Source organism: Thunnus thynnus, chromosome 2 (assembly GCF_963924715.1).
Source record: "Thunnus thynnus chromosome 2, fThuThy2.1, whole genome shotgun sequence".
Lineage (NCBI taxonomy): Eukaryota > Metazoa > Chordata > Actinopteri > Scombriformes > Scombridae > Thunnus > Thunnus thynnus.
In genome coordinates, this window is record NC_089518.1 from 14230613 (window position 1) to 14248936 (window position 18324).

The 18324-nt window shown below is 41.0% G+C and overlaps 1 protein-coding gene across 1 annotated transcript in view; it reads right to left on the reverse strand.

Annotated features, from left to right (window-relative positions):
* The window catches only part of si:dkeyp-14d3.1 (transmembrane protein 132C), a 118822-nt gene that overhangs the window by 15055 nt on the left and 85443 nt on the right, over positions 1-18324 (reverse strand). Inside the window, exons 4-5 of the mRNA XM_067604699.1 lie at positions 18006-18192; positions 3990-4133 (exon numbers count right to left, since the gene is read on the reverse strand). Coding sequence (XP_067460800.1) covers positions 3990-4133; positions 18006-18192 — 331 coding nt within the window. The remainder of the gene's footprint in view (positions 1-3989; positions 4134-18005; positions 18193-18324) is intronic.

Genomic DNA, 18324 nt, shown 5'->3' on the forward strand with positions numbered 1-18324 from the left:
TCTGTTTAAAAAGCAGCATGTTTTCAATAAGCCTTTTTTCGGGTAGAGGTGACCATTTTTAAATGGTACATTGGAACAAAAGGTCTTTCATCTAACATCGAGCTGACAAAAGCAGTGGACTTTATGTTTCTACACTGGCCTGAGCCCTAGACAAGGATCTCTCGAAAACCCCTGTGAGAAAGCTGAAAAACATGCTGCAGGGCATCCTTTAAGGCTACAGCCAACCATCAGAGAACTTGTGTTAGGGGCTGCACAAGCCCTGCATTCTCAAGTAGATGTGTGCAGGATCAATGGATATTTGCTCTATGTTATTAGTGCAGAACATGGTAGCACCTTGCTCACGCACTAGTGCCACACAACACTGCAAAGTAATGTGGACTGACAGAGTTGCTTAATGAAGCTTTTGAACATTTCTACAAGGGCGGTGTCGCTCCCCTGGCTACAGTCAGTCATGGAGCAGATTGGGTGCTGTCAGGGCTCCCAGTGTGAGAGTGTGTTTAAACTGATAAAGATGTCAGAGGAGTCCCTGCTCCTTATCAGCCCTCATTGTTCGGCTCTTTCTCTCTCACTACACTCAGTCTGCTGAGACTGAAGTGCCTTTGACAGCCCCTTCGTTTTCGACTTTTCTCACAAGTTGGGGCTCTGCAACCTGCCCGCACAAGCATTAGGTTGCCGGCTAGATAACACTAGACTGGACTCCATGTGAGGCTCATTGATCCTATCTAATAGTGATATGAATGATAAATAAAATGCAGGTGACACATATGTTTATCCTATCAGCATTATTTTTCTTGCCAAAGCTCCATGAAGTTATAGTTTACCCTTATTTCTGAGAAGAGACGAATGTGTAAATGAGTGTGGGTTATTAGCATACAGCTCTGCTACCGTATCTCTCATGACAGAGAAATGAACTGCCTGCTGGCATTTCTTCGATCTATTCCCTACAACATTCTAAGCAGAAACAATTATGGAAAACATGGCAGCTGACATCCAGCCATCCCAATACATTACGCTGACGTGCTTACACCCTCCTACTGTTGTGTATCATAGGCTGACGTAGCTCCAAATCAATTTTTTTAACATAGAAAGATGCAACTACTTAATAAGCGGCCCTTTTAACCCCTCATACACCCTCGCAGCAGGATGTGTGTTGTGGCAGACTCAGAATGTGACCGTCTCTGTGAATTAAACACTCTCTGTCAGTCTGATTCACAAAGTATCATAAATGTCCAGAAGGATCTACTGCCACATTCATCAGACACATTAGGCAGCTAACGGGAGAATACTTACAGAGGACATTAAGGTTGTCTCTGGATCGAGCCCAGGAAATTAACAACTCACCAGACAGATACAATCCATGGCAGATATGAGCGATGGGAGTAGGGAGCATGAAGGTGGGGTGAGCCCGTCTCTGGCTTGTACACAGAGTTGGCTTGACAGAAGCAATTAAGCCACTCAGACTCATCTGCCTAAGATACACCACTCACTTCAGTGCAAGGGGAAGGTCTGTACATATTCTGATAGCCCTGCTCCACGGTCGCAGCAGTTATAAAAGCCCATTCATAGCATGACTGTGAGTAGCTACAGTTCATGGCTAACATGGAGACAGAAGACTTGCTGTGGAAACTCAGGAATATACAGCTGTGCAACATGTTTGTGCTGCTGATATTGCTATTCCAATTATACTTCTTTGAGTGAAATGTGTTTTTTTTTGTTTAAATAAAAAAATGGAGGTAAATTCTGAAAAAGCATATGTTTTATGTTAGAATATGGATATATATTTTAAACGTACAACAGCTGTTGTAGGTTGCTAAGCACTCCTCTGTGTTTACCAGTTAGTCGTTCACTTTGTCTGTCTTTTGTTTTGTGCTAGAAAGTTACCATACAGTTTAAGCTTCTTCTCTGAAAACAGCTGCCTGCTTTGTGTGAAAATGACATTACTGTGAGCAGTGAAAATGAACCAAAACAGTAAAAATGTGGGCTGTTAAACTGAAACGATGAACTGAAAGACACTAAAACACTCCATCGAACTGAGGGGAACTGAAGAGTTGGGTGACAATTCTTTGTAGGTTCATCACTAGGATCGACCCCCTTCACATACAAGTAGTCATGGGATCCATTGTTAATATACAAATATTGATTATAGCCACCTTAAGTCTTTGAAAATGTAATCACTACATGCAGCTGCAACATGTGAAGCTGTGTCATGAGTGTAGATGTACAGTAGATGAAGCACTTGATTGTACCATCCAAGTGTAAAACTCCTATTGCCAACTCATTCCATACAGTGAACCAGGCTATATGCATTAGTCCTAAACTGAACTGTCAAAACTATAAATCCAGAAAGAGCAACATGTGCATGCAAAATAATGCAGGCAGAGCCTTATTTCTGTCTACACACGTCAGACATAATTTGCTTAAGCAAGATAAATCTCCAAAGAGGTTGAAAGAAAAAGCATGTGACCTAGGGTTTTTTTTTTTTGAACTAACTGCAATTACAAAGCCACAAGTGAGTAGAAGCATCATTTTATGTGCACAGTGATTCATTATTCAGGTTTAATGTCACTCTGTGTTTATTTATCGCTAATTCCCCAGGTCAGAATTAGATAAATTAGTCATGTTTACATACATGATCGCAGGAGACTATGTTTAGAAAAAGAACTGAGTTGCCTTCTCCGACTGAGCATTGAGCAAGCAGGATGAATGCTCGGAACTAGAGATCCCAAAGGCAGAGCTGTGGCTTTTTTTTTTTTTTTTTTTTTTTTTTTTTTTTTTACAAATGTCTTTGACTGCAATTTAATTTCCCTCTGGAATTCACTTAACCATCTCTAACTCACATATCAGACATGATAAAGTGGACTGAAGTGGCAAAATATCCTCCTCGACTTCAGTTTTTGATTTTGTTTCATTAGAGCTTTTTAGTGTACATTACTTGAGTTTGATTTGCTTCATCTTACCATCCTCTCTGATCTTGACAGGTTCAAACAAGGAAACACTATTGGAGGGAGCCCTTTGTACAGCAGGGGGCCGTTTCTAGACACCATGCAACATCCCAGCCACTTATCAGAAACAGACCACAACCAGATTGTGTCTTTAATTTATCAGTTTTTTTTTTGTTGAGCCTTTCTATAGATGATTAAAGTGTTATTTGGATTCTACTGGAGAGTTTTTGTATTATGTTAAGCCACTGATGCCAGGGCTCAACTTTGTATCACTCTATGGGACTTTCTATTCAGTTGTGCCTTGTGTCCCAGGTTTGAAAGGGGATCTAAAAATAAAAGAACTCGAGCAACCTGTCAGCAGTTGCTGCATATCAAACATACACTTTCATGTTGTTTGCTGGTGTTTGTTTGTTTATCCTTTCTGAAGGATTTATATAGATGTGCTAAACATAGAAAACCTTCTCATCTGTAGCATTTTTTAATATTTATTGTTTTCACATAAGCTTTAATGTACTGTCTGTAATGCTTCACAATACTTGGATAGTGCCAGTCCTCAAATGCACATATTTTCAGTTTGATTTGATATTAACTAGGTATTGCATTTGAGTTGCCCAATTATAACCAGGATGGACTTGATAACTGTCAACAGTCAGTTACTTTAAACGGACTGTGCGGATATTAAATAATTAATTTATTTGCATTTTGATTAATTACATTTGAATGCAGGCAAATACATGTGTACACTATGGGTCCTTCCACATGGGTCTGATGAGAAAATCTCTTTAAATTATGAACAAATAAAAAGGCTTCCAGCTTTAGATAAGGAGCAGCAATTTTGTACCCCATAAATTTAAAGTAACAATGTGCCTATCTATATTTACATGATCGTATTTGCATATTTAGATGCTTATGTACGTTATATAAAAGCCTCACGAATCTATGCTGGAAAAATGTCAACAAAAATCTATTTGAAGCCAGGCAAGTTATGTTTTCATAAGAGAAGAGATGCGGGGGCTCATCTCTCTTTCAATGGTTCATTTTACTGACCTTAACCACGTCTTCGTCTGTGGAGCGACACTTGACTGCTTCAGAGACATCAGTAACAGAGGCATCTATTCCAATGGTTACCACCTTTACTGGGACAGCCACTGTTTTCCCAGTCAGCACAGCGGTGTTCAAAATCTCAGAATCCTACAGAGAGTGAGAGAGAAAAAGAGATCAGCACAACACTTGTCAAAGGCCTGGCAGGTCTACAATCCACCCAATAACAGACTAGCAGTAATTACTAGCTCAGAAAGAAAAAGAAAAGTGCAAGTAACAAGTACTACTGAAAATGACCCAAAGAGGCTTGGCGTAGCTCAATTAGCCACTCAATTAGGTGAACCACTGTGAAATCTGAACCACAGTTGGGTGGACAGCTAATGACTGATGCCTGCTGGTGAGCACATTGTCCAGTACACTGAACTTCCTTTGTTGTATTTGGTAAAAAGGTGAAACATGCAGCATTTTATTTTAATAGATTTTTTGAGTAGCTACTGTGGAGGTTGTAAGCTGAGAAGTAAGATATGAAATTAACCATAATTATTTGGGTGTTATTCTAATTATTGTGAATGCAATTATTAGACTGAATAAGAGAACATTCCCCTCACTACCATGCTCTTCAGCCCGCTAATTGCTGAAAGTCATTAGCATAACATTGTGGTTGGCTAGTCACCATAATTACAGATTGGCAGATAAAATTTACTGTAGATTTGAGTTGATTATTGACAGGGGACAAATTAAATTTGTGAATTAAATGAATTATATTTCATGTGGGGAAATTATCTGTGCCCTATTGCATGAACATTTTTCTATGAATCATTTACTTCTCTGCTCAGACACATCATCAGTTACATTACATGAAATCACTGAATGTTTCAGTTACTAGGGTTAATCCAGCTTTTATTCATGTTGGTTCACAGAAATTTGAAGGCTCTCTTTGCTGTCTCTTTGGTGTTTGTGATTACCATCTTCGCCTTAAGCCCTGCCTTGTCCAGAATACACAGTGCATGCCACTTCTACCTTCAGTCTTTACTGTATGCTTGGCCTCTTTTTTCATTGGCCTTTTCAGTATTGAAACACTTCCAGCAAACTCAGTGCCCTAAAGCATTTATCTCCTATAAGCTACAGGGGGCATGACAATGGCTTTGTCTTATCCCTGCAGGGGAGGTTGGATGGGCTGAGGGGGACTTCATAGATTGACTGAGTTATAATAATAACAATACAATTTATCGATAAGGGGTTGTTTTTGACAGGCATTCAAAGTGCAGTAAACAACAATAACACAGCTGGTACCAGGAAAAATATGGTATTTAAATGCAAAGCAAGAACAATACAATAAGAAGTACCACCAAAAGACCTCATTTCCTGTCTCCTCTTAACATTCAACTATCCAATAACGGCAAAAACGCCAGAAAAATGATTTTAAAAATGAAGTTTCGGTTTCATAAAAATCTAAAGGATTATAACTTAAGGAACATCTTAATGTAAATTAATTCTTACTGGCCTATCAGCTTTGGCTTTATGTAAAAAACCCCAATGCTGCAATTTGCCCCTGTAGTAGAGGTACACTTAGTGAGTGACCTCAACAGTCTAGACAGCCCTGATTCTTTAAGTTCAATGGCATAGCTTCATTACTCCGAACATAAATCTTAACCTTTCATTATACATACACACACTCACACACCACTATTGTCACAGAAGATAATTGGGGCCAATTAAGATAAGTTTGAGGTAACTTTTGCTCTCTAAAGTCACCCATGCTCATTGGATTGTCTCCTCTGCCTATTCAGCCCAAAGAAAGAAATTGCACTTCAATTACACAGATTGCTATGGACCACTCTGTACCACATTAGATAGCTACCATTGAGGTCAAAGTGTACCTCTCAATACTTGCGCTGTACAGTGAACGTAGCCTCTTTCCTACTGGGGAACTGAAATGACTTTAGTTAATTGTACAGCATGACAAAAGTCTCTCATTGTTAGCTGTTTTCATTCTGCTATTGGGATGGTCTAACACAAAAGCCCTGCACTGATTTCCTTAATCTCAATGGGGCAAGAACCCCAAGACACTCTATTTTTTCTCCTCTGTATTGAAGATGTGCCAGCACTCAAGACATTTCGGTTCTATTCCACTGAGGTAGCTATTATTTTTCTTCTAACAGAGAAATCTAACTCCTGAGTGACGCCTGTTGAATGAAATGTCACATTCGTTTACAGTAATATTGCTAAAACTGAGAGGCTCAGACAGGACCAATCTACAGTGTCTTACTTGCTGTCACCACAGTCATGTGCACTCCAGAGTCACCAGGGAAGTACACAGGATTTGTACACTGCTCTGTTAACTCGGTTTCTAAAGACTTCTCCTTAGTGTTTGTGAGCTTGTGAATCAGAGTCATTCAGAAAAAGAGAAAAGGCGGATTAAGTTTGGTTGAAAGGAGCCTGGCCGTTTGTAAGCATCAATTACTGAGTTCATTCAGCTTTGGAGTGAAATGATTATTAGTTGAGCCAAGAGATACCAATGAATCACAAAAAAACACTTAATCTTCAAATGGCTTTTCATTACAATTTTGTGTTATACAGAAATATGCATGCCCCTCTCTCTGTGCCGCTGACTTTGATTCAATTCCCCTTAAAATTGAGGATTGCTGTAAATTAATTCTGTGTCTGCTGGGATTCCTCCATTTCCAGAGGGTCGTCTATAATACATGATGGGGTAAATGGTTGAGACCTGGTGAAAGCGGAGGCTAATGTTAGATTACAGCAGCTGGAGATGACCCAGCAGGTTGAGAGCAGCAGAGAGCAGGGCCTGGCAGTAATAAGCCACAGTGGGATCTCACAGTAATGCATCAATGGTCCACACACTCAGACATAGACAGGGCAATTAAACACAAAATGGAGACCAGTGGTGCACATCAGCAGCGTTCTCAGTTAGCTTAGTCTGAATGAAGACCCAATGAAATATGGGCCTATGGAACTGGAAAAAAAGTCTATTAGCTGATGAGAGTTTTTATCATTGTCAGAGATGTATGGCTTTCTTATATTTGATGCAAGATATCCTAAAGGGGAATTTCAATAAAATCTACTTTGACCCTTTATTTTGGAACACTGAAATGTGCTACATGTAGCAATGTCTATTTCTTGCATGTAATAAGCTCCATTGCTTGCAGGACGTACCGATATTACCCTCTTCACATCAGTTTAATATGCATTTGTTTTGAAGAACCAGAAGGATAAGAGCCAGTGGTAGTATAGCAGCCAATATGTACATTCAGATGAGGTTAATGTGAAATGGAAATTATACTGCCTGAACAGGAGATTAGGGATGTAGATATGTCTTGTAAATGTTTCTGTGTCCTGTCAGAGCCATTTCCTTTTGTTTCGAATAATAATGCAACACATTTCTTGACAAATCTGACAAAATGACAAAAGGTGTAAAATTACAATGTAGCCTGAGCCTATTGGTAATGCCCTCATTTGCTTACAATTGTGGCCTATTGTCTTAAGATTAATGTGGCAGTGACAAACCATGAGGTTATTGTACAATAACACACCATGCAGAGTGCATTTATTTTAATAAGCACACAGGTCTATATATGAGTATAAATGTTAGTACAATACAGTATATTGCTAATTCATTTACTGTCTTAACCTACCATCTAAAAATATTAGTTTAGAACGATGATGATGCCTCAGTGTGCAGTTATCTGAAGATATTGTACACCTCCAGACAATCAGTATTAAGTATTCTCTGTGACATCCGTAGTAAGCAGAGGTAAGATTGAGCATAGAGGCTTTTATGTGAATCAGGTTCAACTTGCTGTCCCTCAGCTCTCTGTGCCTCCCCATGTGTCATCATTTTTCACACTTCCCACTCCACTAAATATGTTTGCAAATAAACTCATAAATTCTATGTCCTACTACTGCTGAGGCTTTAAACAGCATGGATCATTTTTTATGTATTTTAGTCAAGCTTATTGTGCTAACTCAACACATGGATACTGTGTCCTTCAATGATATTACTGGAGGACATATTCAAAGTTTCAATAAGACTGTACACATATTTAGCTTATGAATAAGAGGAGTTACATGAAATAACATCCTTTTTGTCAGATACCCTAATTAAAATATAAAATAATTTTCTATCCATGAAACATGCTTTGCACTATAGTTCTTTTGATTCTCGACTGTTGATATGATGCTGGTGTTTGTGCTTTACTTATTAGCCAGTCTGCCCCCTCAAGTCTCACAGATAGGTCTTTTTGTTCAATAATCTGTAGGAGAACTGCCTGTCTGCTTTATCAAGGATCTCCCTGTTAGCATTCAGCACGCTGCTGTGGCTGGTAATGTGGTCTGGGCCGTAATTTCTGCCTGTGTCTCGGTTGGATCTGAAAATAAGTGAGATTTATGGTGTCAGACTGAGTGACACAGGCAGCATGAGAAGTAGTGAAGCTACCCGTCCTGGTGTTACGATTAGCCTCTGCTTCTACCCTGCACTAACACATCCACATTCTGACCCAACCACCCTGGTTACAAATGAACAGGTCAAGCGCAGTGTGTAGTCAAAGGATTTTAATGCCTGCATTATTCATGGCACAGCAGAAAGAAGAGAGGTCGGTAGACATAGTGTATATGTCTGGTGTGTACAACTATTTAAGTAAACTTCTCATTGTTATGGCCACCCTACAGCTAACAGGCTAGCAGATAAACCCAGAAAGCACTTCTCAAGACAGTACAAAACCCTGTGAGCCAAAACACCTAATCTGCTGCTTTTACTACCATGATTGATGACTTGTCATTGGACATGAGCCTCTTTATGATCTTTCATGTCATTTCAAGAGCAAAAACATTAAAAAGGGCCATGAAGCATGCCAATAGTCAACTAACCTACAGTAAATGAAATATTCATAGTTCTGATAAACATTTTCATCCCTTGGTGCTAAAGTAAGCTATGTGTGAAGAAAGTGAAATGGGAGTAGGGGGATAGTGAATTACACACTGTAGACACTGAACGCCAATCAGACAGTGTCCTGGAGCTATTAAAGGGACTAAAAGAGACATGTCCTTTCATCAGCTCTTCTCTCCACATTGTGCAATGCTCAATGTGGCACTTCCTCCCCTCTATTCCAGTGGGCGTTTAATTGGCTAGAAGTGAGAAACATGGAAGAGAGTGGGAATAAAGGCCTTGGAAGAACCATGCAGAGCGATACATCACTGCATGACAGCGCACTGAAGTGGTGGGATGGTTGTGAAGCCAACACACTGCCTTTTAATGAGGGTCTCTCTCTTGTTCCCTTCTTTTCTCTTCCCACTCTTGCTCCTCCAAGAATGAACCAGTTCCTCAACCAGTCTTCCCCTTCTCCTCTCCTTGTCTCCTCCTGGCTGACAGGATGAGGGTGGCTGTGGTACGTGGCACACAAAGACCCGTCTCCACTGGACGGTCATCCCTCACTGCCTCCTAAAGCATCTTTAAATGCTTTTCGGTAGCTGTGTGATGTCTGAGGTACACGCCGGTCAGAGATCTGATCTGCTCATTACTGTTGACCATGACTGGTAGGGAGAAGATTGACTCAATGGCTGTCTTTATAGTGGATTCACTCCACAAAGTGTCACTTGAAAAGAAGAGGTAATGAGAGATTATGCTGAGGATCACATGGACAGGACCAAATTAACAGGCATGTCGAGGGCCACTTTAGTAGGTGCCACAAGTCAATAATTATGAGATATTATAGAAAGGGCACTTTATTTCCTGCCAAAGTACAGAGTAGAATTCAAGCACACAAAAGTGGCAATATGTGAATGAGCTTAATTGTTAGGCTGGCTGCTGTTACAGAGCCCTGTAGATCATGGCCCATGGCACATTTGTAGGTGTAACTTCTAAAACACACTGCATTTCTTTTTGAATTAGAGAATAGGTTTGTGGGATTTGCATATATTTTGGAAGAATTCCTAGTGAAACTTTTGGCGAAACTCTGCGCACTGAAGTCGTTCCTTCATCAGCTAATTGGCATCAGCTGCTTCTTTAATGCTTCACAATCACTGGCTCCTTCATCAGATGCTTGGCTACCAGCTGACTAGTAATGTCCAATCATATTTATGCAGGTGTATAGTGTGGTCTTATATAACATAACACTCCTCGCATGCTGCTCACCACCTCCTTATGTGCTATATTTGTGACATTGTTGATTTAAGATTCAGGACATGTTTTTTTTTTTTTTGGTTAAAAGGAGATTAGTTCCTCCAGCACAATCCTCACTGCTGCTCAAATTCTTTGGGAGATCTCTCAAAGAGCAGAGCCAATTCCAATTCAAATCTAACTTTAAAGCCATTTGCTATGAATGGTCCATTCCTTGACACAAGTGTCTCTGACTGAAATAAAAGAATAAAGCATCTTCCCTCTGGATATCTGACTTTAACTTGATTTTAAATGACCAAGCCAGTGTTACAGTGTGAGAGCAACATGGTAAGAAAAAGACCATCGCCAGACAAAACAGTTTGCTTTCCTGAAACTTCTCACACTACCTGGAGGAGAAAATGCTGAACAGAAACTCCCAGGCTTAATGGACTCATGTGGTGGGATGATTTATGTTGTATTGTTGCCCTCATAAACTTCGAAATAAGGGCAACCAATGACGTATCACGAACTCACTCTTTCCCATCAGAGCTTCTTGGGTGAGTGGTCAGATATACAAGAGGAGTCATACAACAGTTCATGGATGGTATTGATGTTTTAGTCACACTAAAGTGCTCCCATCTGTAAATAATTTATGAGTGCAAATGATTTATGGGGAAACTTTGACTGCAGTGAAGTGTCAAAGTGACATGCTGCTGACGGAACAAATCCCCGCACAAATTTTAATTACATTATGAATTGTGCCTGATTCCTTAATCTGCAGTACATGGCTTGTAGACAAAATAATCTACCATGTTAAGGGTATTTTAAGGGTCTTACTGTATGTGTGACAGAGATAGTGTAGGTTTATCAAATGCAGTTATAGTAGCCTGTGCTGCATCCATTCATCTTCAGGAAATTTCTTGCAAACATGTCTGTCTTGCGATATAAAAGTGCTATAAAAGTACATTAACAGAATGAGTATTAGTGTCTACTTTTAAAATAAAGTAAATTATTGAGGGTTAGTGCTGGAGGGACGAAGCCACCCTCTGAAGCCAAGTGGCCATGAATTGCACCTCATGCTGTGAAAATGAGCTCATGAATAAAACATGGCTGTACATGGAAGTACTATATTTTAAGTTTATAGGACAAATCCCCTGCAATTCTCATGGTATTACCATACCTGTAATACATCTAGATCAATGGGTCAGGAGGGAGGAGCGGGAGTCCCTGGTGAATTTCAACGACAGTCAGAAACAGCTCTGGAAGAATCAAGGTCAGGCACCAGGGACACACCCAGGTCTCTGTTCACCTGATGAGTGAGAGAGCTGCGGGGGCTCAGTGGAGGGAGCTGCTGGGAGTTTTGACTGATGCTGGCTCTGGTAAAGCAATGCTTCTCTGGTGCCCCTGCTGTTTGCCCATTGAGCTGGGGCCTGGAGGCCAGAAAGCAGGGAAACAACCCTGCCTGTGCCAGTCTGCTCAATTTCAGTCCAATATCTATCTCATTCAGCCGATCGATGAAGAGTTCTTCACCAACAGCCAACCGTGCCTGTGGGGGATGACCTCCTGATCTTTGTCTGATTTCTTCACCCGGCTCTGATCGAGATCCATACTGCCAGCTTAGCTTGGCTTAGCTGCCCTCTGGACACAGACCTCTCTCAGCAGGCATAAAGGTCATCTCTACTGTAGAGTCCATTACCGCTAAAAAAATACAGACATTCCTCTCAAACCTCAGTGGGCCAGGATTAAAGGCAGAATGAATAGAACTGGGCCAGAATGTGAAGTGGGATGTTAACAATTATGGGCAGATGTGAGATATGGGCATGTGCAGACCCTGTCACTCTGAGATTGATCTGTCAGTCTGGATCCTGCCCTTGACTTCATCCCTGCTTTTTGCCTTGCTGTTCAAACTTTTTTTCATCGTAACTGACAGGGTAAGAAGAACAGAGAGGGCAACCATGACAATTAGAGAAACTAGAATATAAGTGGTTCCACAGGGCACAGGTCTTAACCATTTTCTGTAGACATAGCAAAATAGAATTTTACACAAACACAGTGTTTTATGCATGAATCATGCAATGCATTGCAGGTCATCTATAGAGAATTGAGACGGCACAGCGAACAAGTAATTTGACCTCACTGCTGGAGGAGCTTTCAAAAGCAATGCAGAAAGGTTAGCTTTCTTGAAGGTAACTGATAATTTTCTGATGCCACTGTAATGAGCAGGTTTTGCAAAAATAGGTTCTGCAGCAGCAGATTGTATTCATCCAAGGCTCTAATCAAATGCCACAAACACAAAGAGAGGTTGTGTGAGTGTGTTTTAAAAGGTAACAAACCCATCCCACTCACTTTTACCTTTCCGATTACAAAAGGATGTCAGAGTATATGAGTGACATTGAAAGAATTTGCCATTAAAGTATATCAGATCTTTTTGAAAGTAACTCAGTGTGCAGTAGTCTCATGTAAAGGTAAAGTACTTCACCCCCTCACTTCCTCACAGTGGAATCGAGAGTCAGTCCTTCCAAATACCTTGAACATCCTATGATGAGAGAGAAGTTAAGGAACAACAATTTGTCATCGTATATTGTCCTTATTAGCATTACATGTAGTATGACACATGTGCATACTGTAGCAGCCTCAATTAGTGCTTCCACTTCATCATCATCTCTAAGCTGTAGTAGATGCTAATGGATTGTTTGCTAGGGGTCCATTCATCAGCCCCTTATTGTAAACTGTACAACTCACGCAATATGAAAAAAAAGCAATGTTTTATCTCAATCCACTAAAACAGCAGGTGCACGCAACAGAGACTCAACACTAGTGGCTGATCGAGGTTAATAAGATGACTGAGATCAGGTATTTTCAAGCAAGGCATACAGTCCAAGCTTTTCTGATAAACAGCTTGCATGATATTAGCTGCGCACATGCTGCATTTCTGCTGCAGGATTAGCTGGCATATAAGTGCTTCTGTCTGTATGTCTAACTATGCGTTTGATGAATGGTTCTGCAGATTTCACTTGCCTGGCAGAGAAGATGTGCATTGCAACAGAGGGAATGGAATCGAAAGGAGTAAAATGAAACATTCATTGGAGGATGTTGATAGATGACTTTATCATGTGAGAGCAGAAGTGGCCAGAGAAGGCCGGGGTGATGATATATTGTTTAACGATACATTGGAGCGGTCCGTGAATACAAACGGCTGCTTTCATTTCTCCTCATCTCTATGCCCGCGAATGCTTGTGTGAGTGAGCACAGTTTGGTGTCTTGGCTGGAACAGGAAGACGGATGGGTCCAGATATGATGTATGTCCTGTCCTCCTGCTCCCTCTCCATCACCAGGCTTCCACAGCATGGGTAATGATGATGAGGGCAGCCTGGACAGGAGCGTATTACTTCACGATGGTAAAAGATAATGGACCAGCCTCCTACTGTGCAGAGGAATCTGCTCAGACATCCAATTACTGCCTTTAAGATCCATCTCAAGATGACCCAAAAAAACACACAGTTCTTTCACACTTAAAGTGAAATGGAAGATGCCAACACAAGGAGGCGGAGGGTGACAAGGGAGGCAATTAATCTACATTGTTAATATATTAATGTATGTTTGTCTGGAGCAAGCAGAAAAAAAATATGAGGAGAGAAAAAATGTGGAGAAAAAAGAGGAAAAGATCTGAAAAAGCAGGTGAAAGGAAGACAAGCAGGGACAGGCAAGCAGTATTACAGTCGACAGAAAGAGTTCTGAGGCATTTCCTCGCTCTAAACTGACTAAAACTTTTGAGTACTCTTTTCATTTTCTGCTTTTGAAATAATTGCTGCATTTGCAGAACTCCTGCTTCACGGTGTGAAATTGGTGACAAAGTGGTGAGCGGCGCTCTGAGCCCTCCCAATGCAGGTAGGTCTGTGACAACACGCAGGAGGAGCCCTCTTCAAAGGGAAACGGAAAAAAGAGAGCTCATCTTTCAAAACCATGTCGCTGCTTTCCCAGAGGTGTCACCCATGGCAGAGCCCATCACTTGGCTGGGGAAATGCAATAAAAAAAAAAACCTTTTTATAATAATCAATTTCAGCAAGGGCGCAGTAATTTAGAACGCTCCATAAATGGGCAGGAAAACGGGTCTGAGGAGCCATTGAAGTAATAGGCCATAAATGTGATCAAACCCAAAATAAGTTTCCCATTACTAATAGTCATTAGCTTTATTACATTACAACCTTTTGAGACATGGTCAGTTATTGATTCTCATTCAGTTTATGAGATTTCTGGTCAAAACACAATTAAAGCGGCTTTTCCGTTATGACAAAATACAGCTTATTAGGCTAATTAGTGCTAATTACAGATGAAAGGACCTTCTAGAGCAAAAAAAACCCCAGAACTGTTGTGTCAACAGATGCCTTCAGCATGCTCTGTGAAGTCTACCCTCTCAACTTGATTAAAAAAGATTGGAGAATTTGTTGTTTCTCCCTCTCCACTATCTCTGAAAACACCCCCTGCGTCTCCTATTCTCTTCTAAGCTCTTTACTTTCCCTTTCATTCATCTGTAACCTTGATTAACTGTCAGCATCAACAATGTTCTACTGTTGCAAAAAATAATTTGATAACCATGGCAATGACATCAAATAGATCATATTAAAAATGGCTTTTAGTTGGGTTATAGTGACTAATTACACAGGCAGTTATGCAGTCAAATTTCTGTCAAAGATTACATTTTTTGACATAAACACTGAATCAAAGGCCTGCCTGTAATATCATGTGATGTAATGTCGCTAATACTGCTGGTCTCACTGAGGATCAACACCCCAATCTGCAGTTTTGGCCAACTTTCAGTCATGTTCAGCTCATTATTTTGGCTTTCAGAGACCCAGATCTTTTTTCAGGAGTCAGGGGATGAAACAAGAGGCTAAATCACAACTGAATATCGGACTTGACTTCAACCAGTGGTGAAAGAGAAGACTCTGATGGGATGTGAAGGTTGCTCTGTTTCTGCTCGATGTCTAAACAATGTTTAAAGTTTGACAAAAACGACAGACACAGTTGAGATGATTTGCTCACCAACTGTGTGACAATCTGTAGAGGGCTGCCTTCTAGCTTGTATCCAAGACCAAATCTGAACCTAGTGGAAAAATGTAATTTTGTCATTCTTTGTCTTAAAGTACATCTGGATAAAACTACATGATGATTTCAGCCAACAGTCTGCATGTAATGATAAAAACATGATGTTGGATGTGCACTGGTGTGGACAGACAACTTGGAGCTATTAGGCCTGACTCCATGTGATTCCCTTATGATATTCCCATGCTGAACGATTGCACTTGGATAAAGTTACCACCCTCCAGTCACTACATCCTACCATCAATGCACCTCATCATTACTGGGCATCTGATTCATCATATATTCATCATATATTCCTTCCATACCGATTTCATATACCAAGCCTCTGCTACATCTCCATCAGTACATCTTCAGTTCTGTGTGCAGAGACCTGTTTTCTATTGGAATCACTGAGATTGTTCTCCATTTGGTGGAGTGAAGGTGGAGACGGGTAATGTGTCGGTGTGCATGTTTGTGTGTGTATGTGTAATGTGGGAAGGGGAGGTGGGGGGGGGTTGACGACACTGCTCTTACATTACCTTACTTCCTCTTTTCTATCAGCAAAGAGTGTAGCAGGGGGAGGGGGAGGAACTTATCGGTGGGCTTTTCATGCCACAGTGATCCCAAGTAATCTAATTCAGCCTTCCTCTTTCTCGCTTGTGTGCTTCTCTCATATTGGTGCATGCAGATTGCAAAAGCCTTATGTGCTTGTGTGCGTGTATGTGTGTGTGTGTGTGCATGCCAGTGGAGAGAAAAGGGGACAGAGGGAGACGGACAGAGTTAATGAGTTCTGAATGTGTCTGCATGTATAAGTATTTGTGTTCTGTGTTAAGTACCGTGGGGTGGCTGGAGATGCTGTGCACATTGGCAAGCTGTCTGTGCGGGGAGAAGCACTTGGAGCAAAATAGGATTGAAAAATGAGAAGAGAATGTGTGCAGCCGCATGGTGGGGCAAAACAAAATGAGATAAAATCGTCCCAATCAACGTCTTTTCAATGAATTTCCGATGATGAAAATGTCTGAAATGTTCGCATCAAAGGTCTAAGCTGATCCTTTTCAATACACGCTCTCTCTAACATGATGGTGACTGCTTCACTGACTCACTGACGGGCCCTCTGTGCTGAATAGCAAATCAAAGTAAGAAAGGACGCCTTTCTGTACATGTGCACACACATGTACAAGTATATCATCTGTTACAGTACACATAAAACACTATTCATCTTTATCTCCTGTGAGGCTGCTGCCTAAATTATCCTGTCCCTAATTGACTTAGCCAAGTTTAGCAAATAATTGTAATATCAGGTTAATTGAGATGGATTTTCTCCACTGTGAAAAAAAGAAGTTACATGATTTATAGTGGGCCATAAAATACCTCTTCTATGTAAAATTAGCAAAGTAATCAGAGTGAGAAAGCAGACAGTTAGGATTGATTGATGACTGCGTGTTTGAGATTTTGGAGGGGCTGTGCACTCAATCACATTTTACAAAAACAATGGTGGAGGCAGTGCGTCTGATACGGTCTTACACAACAGCGAAATACAATAAAATCAGTCAAATAAAGATTATTGTAGCCCATTTCTATTTTTTTGTCATTGAGCAGGAAATAGCAAATTCCTTGGTTGATTCTCTTTACGACCTCAAGCAGAGTCTTTGCGAGATAATCATGCAAATCATCTTTGCTGTTTTTGTCAGAGGAAGGTGTGGGAGCAAACTATATTTTCCTAGAGCACAGCAAGCCAGCTGTTGATACATCAGTGACATGAAAAGGATGTGAGAGAAGGAACTCGAACAATACTGCAGCATTAAACACATAGCTTCAATTATCCTGAGAATGGATCAGTGGGTGAGGATGCGCCGCATTCCTCTGAATCCAGAAACAGCCACCCACAGGCATCTATCATCCACACAGCTACAGGCAATACTTAGAGAATAACACTGACACAACAGTCAGGTCTGTATCATGCAGATCAGAAGCACCGAAATAGAAATGAACGCAATCTTTGTTTTAGTAATCAGCGCTGATGTGGCGGCATGTTTTTCTCTTTAGTCGACACAATTGATGCCGCTCATTTTTCACCTGAATGTTGTTTATCTAAATCAGAAGCGGTGCTCTAAGGGTCGCTGAACAAAGCTGCAAGAGATGTGTGAAAGGCTCTCTATGTGAAGTTCTATAGGGGAGCTTTGGTTAATCGACACAACCAAATACCTGTGCCTCGCTGAGGGAGACACATAGCTCCAGGCTTACCTTCAGGCCAGAGCCAGCCTCCAGACCCTATCTGAGGCCTGCTGGGAGCTACAGATGCTCTCTTCCTGCCCTGATCCTAAACACACTCAGCGCACACAGACCAGCGTTACAGCTCTGCCTTCTCTATCTAAGCAGCAACTGTTTGTGGCCATGTCAGTAAAAATCTATTATTTGAAGTACTTCAATGTCAGGGAACTCAGGAACGTTTACTCCAAAGATGTAAGAGTGAATTTAATGCTTGCTATTCCCATGTTTCTTGATTTTTTTTTTTTTACTAAATACGTCACTATAAAGCTGTACAAAACATGTGACTAGAGCATGAATACATTTATTTTCCTCCTTCAGGCTGTCACCAGTCATGATTAAAAGTGCAGCAGTTCTCGGTTATTTCCAATGCAAAATAATATTTCATTCATTCATGTGGTGAACGAAAACATATGCTAATGCTGATTCAATGATTTAAAATGTAAAATTAAGAAAATATGGTGCCCCACGTTATCAGGAAACGCTAATTCACATTCAAAACAAAGAGTGTGCAACCGTATATTTGGGTGTTTCACCGGGCTGGACATGGCATCACTCACCATAGCCAGGGGCACGATGCCCACTAGGTCCTCTTGCGCCAGTCGGATCTCCGTCTCAGCCTCTTGTGTGGCGGCACGACTCTCCGGGTATTCCACCTGCCAGGCCATCCAGCGGCTGCCCAGTGGCTCTGGGAAGCTTTCCATTTTCAGATCCACCTGGAGCACCCTCTGAACTCCCATCTCAGACCTGCCAGAGTACAGAAAAAAAAAGAGTGTGTCAGTTAATGGTTAAGCAGATGGCTGGGCGAGTGTGTGTGTGAGAGGTTGGAAAAGTGTGTGTGTGGCTGTGAGTGCTAACCTGAGCTCATTCAACCTACTG